Below are 12504 nucleotides of genomic sequence, written 5' to 3'. Positions count from 1 at the left end.
GAACCTGGGACTATTCAGGTGCTTCCTGCTAATATAGGATCTTCAAATTTGGAATGAGGAACAAGGATCTTGCAATCTTAGGGATCTTTTTCCTCCCATGAATGAAGCCTACAGTCTACTTGCTAACTGTGGTCCTAGAAGAGTCATGTAGCTTCTCTGTGTCTCTGCTGCTCTTTTAATAAATGGGACAGGGATTGTTGCCATTCTGGAGAAGAGGTGAGAAGGGGAGTTAGTGAGTACACAGTGTTTTGGAAATGCATGATACTTTTTTTTACATTTTCTATTCTAGCTCAGATTAACCTGGTGTAAAGGTTTTAGACTATGAGTACTCTTGGCAAGCATTCATCCATGCATTCATTCATCCAGTAAATATTTAATGGGCACCTACCATGTGCCAGGCACTAACTGAGATGTTGGAGATACATTGGTCTTAACTGTCATGTTAAGAGCTTGGATATTATGCTAAGAGCACAGAGGAGCCAGTGAAGAATGTGGGCTTTTGTATAACCTGAGACTCTTCATGGCTAACACTCCTTCCAGCCATAGACAGATGGGGAGAGAGAGATAGACAGGGGGAGTGGGAAAGAGGAAACACGATGAGGGAAATACCTGAGAATCTCCTCATCTCTCGGTATATGAAAGTGCCTGTTTAACCACATCTTCACATGCAGTGGGTATTATGATTACCTTTTATTCTTTGCCTGTTTGCTAGGAAAATATATATGAAAGGAGAGAGCAGAGTCCTTCCTCTCACGAACCTCACATAGTTGCAGGGAAAACAGGAAAATAGTAATTGTGGTTAATATGTGGTGAGTATTCCAAGTCAGGTGGGTGGTGTTTAACTTCCTCTGGGTGGTCAGGAAAAGAATCATGGAAGACATGGCAGTTAATCATCAGTTTGAAGGGCACGTAGGCATTAACCAGGTGAAGTGGGTAGGGAAAAGAGTGTTCCCAGCCAAGGGAATAGCAGGTGCAAAGGCCAGGAGGCAGGAGACAAATTGGAAGAAATCCAGGCTCTGGAGTGCAATTAATCTCTTCACCTTCTAGTAAAATGTGATACGTCTCTGCCCCGTGCCCTCGCATGGGTGCGGGCCTCTGTAGCTAATGCCTTTGGCATATGACCTTGTGTTTTCTGCTGAATGAGTCGGTAGAAGGAATGAGTAATTTATTTGAGCAGCAATGCCAAACTATCTCTTTATTTTTTTTTGTCTAAACTTTTTATTTTTTTGATTCGCATAGAAGTTGTAACATTAGCGCAAAGAGTTCTCGCCTGCCCTCAGTGATCACATCCTACATAACCATAGTACAAATACCAAAACAGGAAATTGACATTGGTACAATACTGTTAACTAAACTACATGCTTTATTTGAATTTCACTAGTCTTTACGTACACTCATTTTTTTCTGTCTAGTTCTATGGAATTTTAGCATAGTTAAATTCAGTATAAATACATATATGTATTATTTAATTAAATGTATTATTTAACTATTTAATAAAAATTACATATGTATATGTAGTATACTCATAGTATAAATACAGTCTATAATTCTGTATAACCAACACCACAGTCACGACACAGAACTGTTCCAGTGAAACCTACCACCCCAAAGAAGCTCCCTCGAGCTACCCTCGATGGTCACATCTTGCCCCCAGTCCCACCTGCTAGTTTTTAAGGTACTATTTCCAAGGTTTATGATCATGCAACGGTGCTGGTTTTCAGCATAGAGACTGAGTGGCAGAGTGGAAAGTGTCTTGAAGTTTTACCTTCAGATCTGACACCAAAATGGATAAATTTGCTGCTGAGAATGCACAGAGCATGTCCGTTCGGCTTCAGCCAATATCCTGGTGGATAGAAGATTCCTCTGGGGTCAAATTATAGTGATGTTGCCACCCCTTAGCAAGAACTCCCTGGTGTCAGAGTCTGTGCTGTTGCTGTAAAAGCAGGTCAATATTTAATCCTCCCAACAGCCTGGGCAGGTGAGTTCTGTCATTCTTGTCATTTTATAGCTGAGGACACTAAAGCTCAGAGAGGGTAGTCGTCACATGCCCAGGGACACACAGTGAGAGTGGGAGTGGCGGACCTGGGCTCCCACTCAGTCTGCCTCGCTGCAGATCCTGTGTTCTTAGACCCCTGCTGTAGGATGGGAACACCCAAGCCGGCTGGGTATAGCTTGCATCCACCTGCTGTGTGGCCTCCAAGAAGTCACTTACCCTCTCTGAGCCTGACATCCCTTGGGAAGGTAGAACAAGGTCCTTTCCAACTCTAAAATTCGGTTCCTAGCTAGCAGGAGTTTGCAGAGAATTAGGAGGCACTACACAACAACTCAAACAAAGAAGCAAAACCCAAAAACACTCAACACAAACATTGTCTTGCCCATATGACAAGTTATTTTGAAGAGCCAGAAGCCAGGGGGCGCTTGCGAGCACGTCAGGCCAGCGTCATCCACATAGTTATCCACGCAGGAAGTCCTGTTAATACAGCTTTTCCGTACACACCACAGCTAAAAAGCCTTTTATTGCCTCAATAATATTAGGAGAGTAGACATCATCTGAGCTCCCAAGCCACTTGGCGCCTGAAATGGAAGATGTGATAGAAGCTGATAGAAGCAGCCAGAAGCAGCCTTCTAATTACTATTCCCGTTACTCTCATTAAGACTGTATCACAGCCATGTATTAAGCAGTTACGTGCCAAGCATGGTACTAAGTGCCCACATCTGTTGTCTCTTTCAAAAGTCCCTTTTTTTTTTTAATTTAAGTAAGCTTCACACCCAGCATGGAGCTCAACGTGAGGCGTGAACTCACGACCCTGAGATCAAGACCTGAGCTGAGATCAAGAGTCAGACACTTAACTGAACCATGCAGGTGCCCCTCTAAAGTCCTTCTGATGGCCCTAGGATATATGTTTTTATTACCCCCATTTTACAGATGGGACATTTGAGGCTTACAGCGTTAACTGGGTAACAAGAGGGAGGCTGAACTCAGTCTGTTCTTAAGCATCAGGTCAGTATCAATTGTGTGCCCTCTGTTGGTTACCATCCAGACCTGCCTGTCCTTTTCTCTTACTAGTAAATACTATGAGAAGGAAGCCCTCCTGATGGACCTGGTGGATGGCCCCATCCTTGCGTCTTTGTTGGGTAAGTGGTCCAGGGCTCTGAGCTTCATCTGGATCTCTGATGTTGGCTCACTAGTGCACCTCCTAAGGGCCTCTCTCTTGTTTCCCTCTAGCCTTCTCCATCAAAACTTAACCTGTTCCCTGGCTCTTGCTCTCAGGGTCTTGTGCTGGACTCTCCTTAGCAGGACCCTGGGGCATACTCACTGGCTGGAGGGGAGAGGCAGTGAAGGTGGTGGCCCATCTGGGGGTAGACAGGAGGGTAGACTTGCAGGGCTATGGATTCCCAGTCCCTGTATGCTCCACAGTGGGGCCCTGTGCCCTGGAGTACACCAAGATGAAGACTGCCAATCACTTCTGGACTGACCCCTCGGCCGACGAGCTTGTCCAGAGGCACCGCATCCACAGCTCGCACCTGTGGCAGGACTCACCCACCAAGCGTCCAGCCCTCTGTGTGAGTAGGGGTGGACTCTGGGGCCCTGGGAGGGAGTTGGGCTGAGTGCCAGACTTGGTGTGGAGGTGGAGAATGGAGTGGGACATTGAGGGTCACCCCAGGCCTCACCCTCCACCTCCCCTCACCCTGCCAGATCCAGAAGAGACATTCAAGTGGCAGCATGGACGACCGACCATCCCTTTCTGCCCGTGACTATGTTGAGTCCCTGCACCAGAACTCCCGGGCCACGTTCCTCTATGGCAAGAACAACGTTCTGGTTCAGCCGGTGAGAGATATCTGGGACCCAGATCTTCCACAGGAGGTCTGGCTTCCGGTTATACAGGAGGTGTTCCCTCTGGTTCCAGGCTGCTCATCCATTCATCCATCCATCTATCCACATCTCCATCTCTCCATCCATTCATCCATATGACAACATTTGCTTCTATCCATCCATCCATCCATTCACCTACCTACCTATCTTTACTTCTACCCATCCATCCATCCATCCACCCACCTATCCATCCATCTTCCTACCCAGGTTTTCATCCATCCATCCATCCATCCATCTTTATATCCATCCATCCATCCATCCATCCATCCACCCATCCACCCATCCACCCATCTTCCTACCCATGTTTACTTCCATCCATCCATCCATCCATCCATCCATCCACCCACCTACCTGTCTTTACTTCTATCCATCCATCCATTCATCCATCCATCCATGCACCCACCCATCCATCCATCTTCCTACCCATGTTTACTTCCATCCATCCATCTACCCATCCATCCATTTATCCATCCACCCATACATCCATCCATCCATCTACCCAGCCATCCATCCATCCATCTTCCTACCCATGTTTACTTCCATCCACCCACCCATCCATTCATCCATCCTTTTTTACATCATCCATCCATCCATCCACTCATCTTTACATCCATCCACGCATCCATCCACCCATCCATCCATCTTCCTACCCATGTTTACTTCCACCTACCCATCCATCCATCCACCCATCTTTACCTGCATCCATCCATTTGTCCATCCATCTATTTAATTATCCATTTATTTTCCAGTCCATCTCTCCACCCACCTGTCCACCTAGCTGTCCATCCATCCATTCTCTTTTGTTATCACTCACTCATTCAGCAAGTATTTATACTGAGCTTTCCTTGTGCTGGATGCTTGGGATATCAGGATAAATATCTTCATGGTTGATATATTTTTTAAATGTTTATTTTTGAGAGAGAACATGCATGGGGAGAGGGGCAGAAAGAGGGGGACAAAGGATCCAAAGTGAGCTTCACCCTGACAGCAGAGAGCCCAATGCGGAGTCGAACTCACGAGTTGTGAGATCTCAACCTGAGCTGAAGTCAGACGCTCAACCAACTGAACCACCCCGGCGCCCCCTTCACAGTTGATATTTATGGAGTGCTTTCTTTGTGTCAAGCACCATGATAAGTGCTTTTAACTATATTAACTCATTTAAAGCTCCCAGCAACTATTTGATGCAAGTAGTGTCATCCAAGATGATAACGCTGAGATGTGCACAGGGGGGAGTAAGTGGCAGAGTCATACTTTGAATTCAGGCTGCCTGATGTGGGAGTTGAATCATTTATCAATCACCTCTAGGCCTGGCTGGTGCAAGCCCCAGAGAAGGGTGGTGAGCCAGGCACACGAAACCCCTACCCTCATGGAGTAGATACCCCTCTGCCTTTCCCTTCCTGAGACTGTGTGGATCAGTGTGGTGTTTGGGCTCAGCTGGGAGGAAGCAGAGGAAGCTGCCAGTCGCTCTAGCTCTGTGGTCGCAGTTGTGATCACGGGGTGACCCTGAGCGAGTCACTTCTCCCTGTGAGCCTTAATGTCCACATCACAATGGGTACAAGATCCTATCTCCTCAGATCTAAGAAGCTATGGATTTAAGATGCTCCATTTTTAAACATAACCATCAGGAAGTAAAAAAACGATACTAAGTTCTAGAAGATGTTTTCTCATTACTTGGAAATTTTATTTGACACTTTTTGAAAGAGTTCTTTGAGCTCTTTGATTTGGATAAAAGGAGTTTTGTTTTTGTTTTTTAGGGGTGCCTGGGTGACTCAGGTGGTTGAGTGTCCAACTTGGATTTTGGCTCAGGTCATGATCTTGTGGTCTGTGGGATCGAGCCCTGCATCAGGCTCTAGGTTGGCAATGTGGAGCCTGCTTGGGATTCTGTCTCTCCCTCTCTCTCTCTGCCCCCTCCCAGCTCACTCTCTCTCTCTCGAAGTAAATAAATAAACTTAAAAAAAAGTAAAAGGGCTTTCTTTTAAATCATACATTGCTTTTTTAACTATGCATAAGGGAACTTATAACTGACATTCATTAGTTAAGACAGTCCTAAAATTTCTTCACATTTCAGGGTTTAATTTTCTATATCAGTTTTTGACTTAGAGTCATCACTGCTTGTATTTTTCTAGTAAATACTGTTTTTTTTTCTTTGTGAGAGAGAGAGAGAGAGAGAGAGAGAGAGCATGTGCACTTGCACACACACACACACACAGAGAGAGAGAGAGAGAGAGAGAGAGAGAGAGAATCCCAAGGAGGCTCCGTGCCCAGCACAGAGCCCAATGTGCGGCTTGATCCCATGACCCTGGGATCGTGACCTGAGCCGAAATCAAGAGTCAGACACTTAACTGAACTGAGCCACCCAAGCACCCCCAAATACTGTTTACTGTTCCATCCAAAGAAGGGGTCAACACACTATAACCCATGGGCCCAATGCAGCGCTCCACCTGTTTTTGCAAATAAAGTTTTATTGTAACAGAGCCATGCCCATTACCTATCGTGTATGGCTGCTTTCACGCTGTAACGGCGGAGTTGAGTGGTCGCACCTGAGTCTGTATGTCTCACAGAACCAAAATTACTCCCCGTCTGACCCTTTATACAAAAAGCTTGCTGACCTCTGATCAGGAGTGTAGGAGGCCCAGCGTTTCTCACAAGTGCATGTCCTTGGTTGTTGCTCTGCAACAACCATCTGGAATTGCCATCTGGAATTGTGGGCATGGCTGTAGTGGTGAATGTGTCTCCTCTGCCAATATCAAATCAGTGCTCTACTGCTCTGCTGCCCGTGTTTCTGCATACACAAAAACTTTTGAAGTCGAAGATGACTCACCGTCTAATTTTTCTGAAGACGTTTAAAATAGCACCTGTTCTCCGCATGTGAAGTAACAACATAGGAACAACTAGGACCGAGTTTGCAGGAGGTCAGGCAATGACCACTGTGTCACGATGGTGAGATGCCACCTGCTGTAAGATACATCCACACTTCAGGTACAGGAAAACATGGAAAACGTTCATGACCCGGGGCAGCAGTGCTCCGTCATGGGGCTGCAGGCATGAGTGGCTAACTTGAGACAGTGTGGGTAAAGCTGAGACATGCTAGGTGCTTGGTAAATGTTGGCTGTCCATCTCCACATGTTGTTGAGGTGAATTTGCATCCTTTATTTGTGAGGCTTGGAGAGACCACCCCCTCCGCCACACCCCACCTGGGATAAAGCAGAGGGAGCTTCTGAGAAGTTCTGCAGGCTCATGGGGAACACAGAGGGTCAGGCTGCTGGGCAGTGAGTATGGTGTGGGTGTTTGGAGGAGGAGATTCAGGATAACGTCTGTGGTTGGGGCATAGAACTCGGCTGCCCTCTTGTTCTCCCTTAAGACTGGCCAAAATGATGCCAGATAAATGACTCCTGTCAAGGAGAGGGTGGTGTTGGGGCGCCTGGGTGGCTCCGTCAGGTGAGCGTCTGACTTGATTCCAGCTCAGGTCATGATCTCATGGTTTGTGAGCTCAAGCCCTGCGTTGGGCTCTGCGCTGGCAGCACGGAGCCTGCCAGGGATTCTCTCTCTCCCTCTCCTTCTCCCCTTCTTCCCTCTCTCTCTCTCACACACAATAAATAAATAAGACATTTATTTATTTATTTTAATTTTTTATGTCTTTATTTTATCTTGAGAGGCAGAGTGCAAGCAGGGGCAGGGGCAGAGAGAGAGAGGGAGACACAGAATCTGAAGCAGGCTCCAGGCTCCTAGCTGTCGGCACAGAGTCTGACGCGGGGCTTGAACTCATGGACCGTGAGATCACGAACTGAACCGAAGTCCAACACCCAACCGACTGAGCCACCCAAGCACCCCTAAAACATTGTTTTAAAAAGGAGAGCGTGGTATTAAAGAGGGATAGAGCCCCTTCCTGATTCTAAAGAGTCCCCGGCTCTGCCCTTGCAGCAGGGCTTCCTGGACCTTGGTTGGGGGGTGGGTGGGAGTGTGAAAGTGCAGGGGGGCAGCTCTCAGAGGTGCATCTCTAGAACCCATCCTGGGTGGTTGGCTGCAAACTGCTTTGCTTAGCATGGCCCCCTGGAAGGAGGTACAGGATCTTCCAAATGGTCGTAGCCTTGGAGGGCATGACCCAACCCCTTGGATCTGGTTATGCCTCCTTGAGTCAGATGGCCCAGGGCCTATGACCACTGTGACTCTGGCACTTTGACCAAGCCTATGCCCTCCTCTCTCTGCAGAGGGATGATATGGAGGCCGTGCCAGGGTACCTGTCTCTACACCAGACAGCTGACGTCATGACCTTGAAATGGACGCCTAACCAGCTGATGAACGGGTCGATGGGGGACATGGACTATGAGAAGAGGTAGGGCGCCGGGTCCTTCTCCCCCTTTGGCACAGGGAAGTGTGTGCTCTGTCCTTTGTGTCCTGCCCCGGCCCGCTGTTCTGTCTGGTTGTTGCGGCCACTTGGGCCAGCCCCCCTGCAGCTATGGCCTTATGGGTAACTCATTAGGAGGATCTGGAGACCAACTAGAAGAATCTTAGAATGTAATACGGGAATTAGGCAGGCCCTGGTCAAACACCACCCAGAGGGAGAAATCTTAACTAAGAGCTTGGGAGCCTGCAAATAGCAAATATTCCCCATCTGCTGCCATCCTTCCCATCACTCCGTAAAGGAGGAAAGCTGGAGGTGTTGCTTGGTGGCCATCTGGTCCAGGGTTGTGTCTCCTGTGACCCTGGGATTTTCAAGACTCAGCAAAGGCTTTGGAGTCACATGCCGAAGACACACGGAAACCAAGGGTCCCCTGCTACAATCATGTGTGTTCCCGCACAATTAGGGACGGCCCTAGGAGGAGCCCAAACAAAGGGAAGGCTCAACCTGATTATTTCAGCTTGAGGAGTCTTGGCAGCTTTATATAAAATAAGGGCTCCTTTCAAGGAACATAACCAGAATACTGTTCTTGTGTTCTGTTTCATGTTAAGCTTCAGTGTGAGTAACACGAGGCCTGGGTGTGATTAATACCATTCTCTAAGCCACTTCCTGTGCAGAGGTGGCCATCTGTCTTCAGAGACAGTCAGTGGGAGGTAGAGTTGGTTCTAGGCTGAGCCATATAATTCAGCTCTAGCTAGACTCCAGAGTTTCTGATCAAGAAGCCCTCACCGAGGAACAACGTGGGACCCAGGAGATGCCCTTGGCCTGGGGCATTATTTCCACGGACTCGTCTTAAACCTCAGGCCTTCTGCAACCCCTCCCAGCTGAATCTGGATCACATGGAACCCTGAACCTCCTTCGTAGCATTTATAGAATCGCAGACACGTAATAAATCTGTGCCTATTTGTATATCAGCTGTTGCTTCTAGACTTCAGTTCCGTGAAGGCAAGGCACCTGTCTTACTCATGTCTTCTCTTTGGCAACTGCCACAGATCCTAGCACAAAGTAGGTGCTTAGATAATCTCTGTGAAGCAAAGCAGGGAAGTTACCGGATTCATTCATCAGATCTGAACAGAGCACCCACTACATGCCAGGCACTGTGCTAGATACAAGAAACATAGCAGATGAACAGAAAGAGAGGAAAATCTTTACCCTCTCGGAGCTTCCACTGTATTTACCTTACACTGAAGGAGACCACAATAAAACAGGTGTATGGATAAGTATACGTTTTAGGCCCAAGTGCTTGCTTGGTTCTCATCCTGCTGGAAGATTTGGGGTGTGTCTGTCTCTCCCTGTCTCTGGGCTTCAGTCTCCCCTTCTATCAAATGAGAGGCCTGGACAACATGATCTTCCCAGAACTCAAAGGGTTTGCAGGGGCTCTCCATACACAGAAGTGTCTTCTGTCAAATAGCACAACCCAAAGGCCCTGTTTGCTATTTGGACTTACACCAGGATTGTTTGGGCAAAACCTTTTTGTTTTTAATTTTTTTTAACTTTTATTCATTTTTAAGATACAGAGAGAGAAAGAGTGTGAAGGGGAGGGGCAGAGCGAGGGAGACACAGAATCTAAAGCAGGCTCCAGGCTCTGAGGTGTCAGCCCAGAGCCCGATGCAGGGCTCAAACCCATGAACCATGAGATCATGACCTGAGCTGAAGTTGGAGGTTTAACTGACTGGGCCACCAAGGTGCCCCAACTTTGTTTTTAACTTTTTTTTTAATGTTTATTCATTTCTGAGAAACAGAGTGTGAACAGGGGAGGGGCCGAGAGAGAGGGAGACACAGAATCTGAAGCAGGCTCCAGGCTCCAAGCCAATGCAGGGCTCAAACCCATGAACAGTGAGATCATGACCTGAGCCGAAGTTGGACGCTTAACCTACTGAGCCACCCAGGCACCCCTGGGCAGAAAACTATTTTTTCTTTAATATAAAAAAAAATTTTTTTTTACATTTATTTATTTTTGATAGAGACAGAGCACAAGTGGGGAAGGGGCAGAGAGAGAAGGAGACACAGAATCTGAAGCAGGCTCCAGGCTCCGAGCTGTCAGCACAGAGCCCGACGCAGGGCTCGAACTCACAAACCACAAGATCATGACTTGAGCTGAAGTCGGACGCTTAACCGACTGAGCCACCCAGGTGCCCCTGGGCAGAAAACTTTTAATGTTGATATTTTGGAGAGGCATTGAGCCAAATGATTGCCAAGTACTCCCACCCCTCCTCCAGCTCAGATCAGTGGGACTCCATCTTTCATCATTATCTTTTCCTCTGAGAACAGGCATAGCATAGGCGCATCAATATTTACTTCCAACTGAGCCTGTACTTCCCAGGTCACTACTGAGGGGGCTAGAAACTTCCCCAGCCTTGGGTTCTCAACCCCCATCTATCCAGTAAGAGAGAAAAAGCTAAGGGTCAAAAACATGGTGGTTAGCCTATAGGATGTGGAGGTGCCCGGGGACTCTGGCATCTCTTTGGGGACCAAGAGACAACAAAGATGAGGGGTATGGTCCTTGTCTGAGGAGCTTCAGTACCTCTTCTCTTGTCCCAGCCAGCGCCCCCTTGTGTACAACCAGGGTCATAACTCCCCAGCTAGGTTTCCTCATGTCCATGAGGAAATATCACCAAAGAGTGGCTATTTGGGCTCTGGAGTCAGGCTGGACTTGGCTCAGATCTCAGCCCTGCCGTGTGGAACAGCTGAAACCCCCATACCCTGCTGATGGCCCAACCACTTGACAATCTAGTTTGGAAGTGTTTTCTGACCTACCCTTACCACGTGACCCAGCAGTTCTGGTCTAGAAGTTGTTAAAACCTGTCAAATGAAATCAAAAGCTCAGCTCTTGCTCCTTCCCAGTTGAGCGATCTTGGACAACTTCGCCTTCCTGAACCTCAGTTTGTTCATCCAGTGTAAAATGGGGATGTGGTCATGGAACCTCCGAATAGGTGTACAGGAAGGAGTCGATGAGAAAATGCACGTAATGCCCTTAGTAGGGAGACTGGAACCCAGAAAGGCCTCTCAGTCATGGGACTGTTGGTGTTTACACAGATCCAAAGGGACTGTGGCCACAGAGATCCTCTTTGCTGGTGTGTGGTGGTAGCTGGAAAGTTCTTTTGTCTACTGGGCACCCTAGGGTATTCACCATTCACTCTGAATATTCTCGGAGCATCTTGCAGAAGTAAAGAAAATCCAGGCGCTGTCCAGTTCAGCACCTCTTGGGGGAGACGGGAGAAAACAAGCAACTGCAACCTGTATGATGGGTACAATGTGGAAGCCCAGGGAAGGACCTTCTGGCCAAGACTTGCCCATGAGGGACTCAGCAGAGGCTGCTCAGAGGCTCTAAAAATGTTGGTGCACTCAGCTGCCCTCCAAGGATGTTCGCTCCATGGACCCTGGCGAGGCTGACTCTGGTACAGATAGACCAGTGCAGGAAGGTCCCTTAGAAAGCTTCTGTTCCAACTTCCTCATGTTGCAGCTAAGGAAACTGAGGCCCAGAGAGGAGAAAGGACTGAGTCAGTATAATTGGTAAAGTGGGATTTGAAGTTTGACCTTGAAGCCTGTGTTGGTTCAGGTCCTCCAAGAAGCAGACCCAGACAGAATTAGACATGCAGCAGAGACTTAACGTGAGCGGAATCTGTGAAGGATGAAAGGGAAAAGCAGGAAGAGGCAGGCAGAATATTCAGAAGCTGGTTGACCCCTGTGAATGGGGAGGGGAAAGAAGGAAGAGAGAGTCTTATATGCTGCAGTTCTTAGCATGTTCAGCCAGCTCAGTTGGGAGCCCCTGGGCTAAAGTTGACCATCAGAGGAGCCCCCCATCCCGCAGGAATAGGCCTACACTGGCACCCCCATGTGCCCGGGCCTGCTTGAGAGCTGCCCAAGAGATGCATGGTCTTGGCACAAACATGACGGTGGATCAGGAGAGGTGGCCTCTGAAGCTGTTGGTCAGCTCTGGTCCCCACAGCAAGATCTGAAGGACACCCAAGCAGTGCATTCCCCTGACTGCCACAAAGCCCCAGTTCCTGTGAGCCCCACCTCCATGGTGTTCTGAGGGGAAAAGTGATCTGTTTCAATACAGCAGTAGGCTTTGATCTGAAAAGGGAAAGCATAAAGTATGTAAGCACAGAGACCATGAGCCAAGTACTTTTTTCTGTATCAGCATTGTGTTGAGCCCTTCAAATATGTGATTCCATTTAACTGTCACAGCCACACTGTGTGGTGGGTAATTATCATCCCCCATTTTACA

General features: G+C 48.0%; 1 protein-coding gene across 1 annotated transcript in view; it reads left to right on the top strand.

Moving 5' to 3' along the window:
• Window positions 1-12504, top strand: part of LOC122470935 (small G protein signaling modulator 1-like) — a 75123-nt gene that overhangs the window by 38992 nt on the left and 23627 nt on the right. Inside the window, 5 exon segments of the mRNA XM_043559178.1 lie at window positions 3068-3135; window positions 3419-3564; window positions 3698-3829; window positions 8083-8208; window positions 11623-11671. Coding sequence (XP_043415113.1) covers window positions 3068-3135; window positions 3419-3564; window positions 3698-3829; window positions 8083-8208; window positions 11623-11671 — 521 coding nt within the window.

This window comes from Prionailurus bengalensis, chromosome D3 (assembly GCF_016509475.1).
Source record: "Prionailurus bengalensis isolate Pbe53 chromosome D3, Fcat_Pben_1.1_paternal_pri, whole genome shotgun sequence".
Taxonomy (NCBI): domain Eukaryota; kingdom Metazoa; phylum Chordata; class Mammalia; order Carnivora; family Felidae; genus Prionailurus; species Prionailurus bengalensis.
Note: the sequence above shows the minus strand (reverse complement) of the source record. Positions and strands in the feature narration are given on the sequence as shown.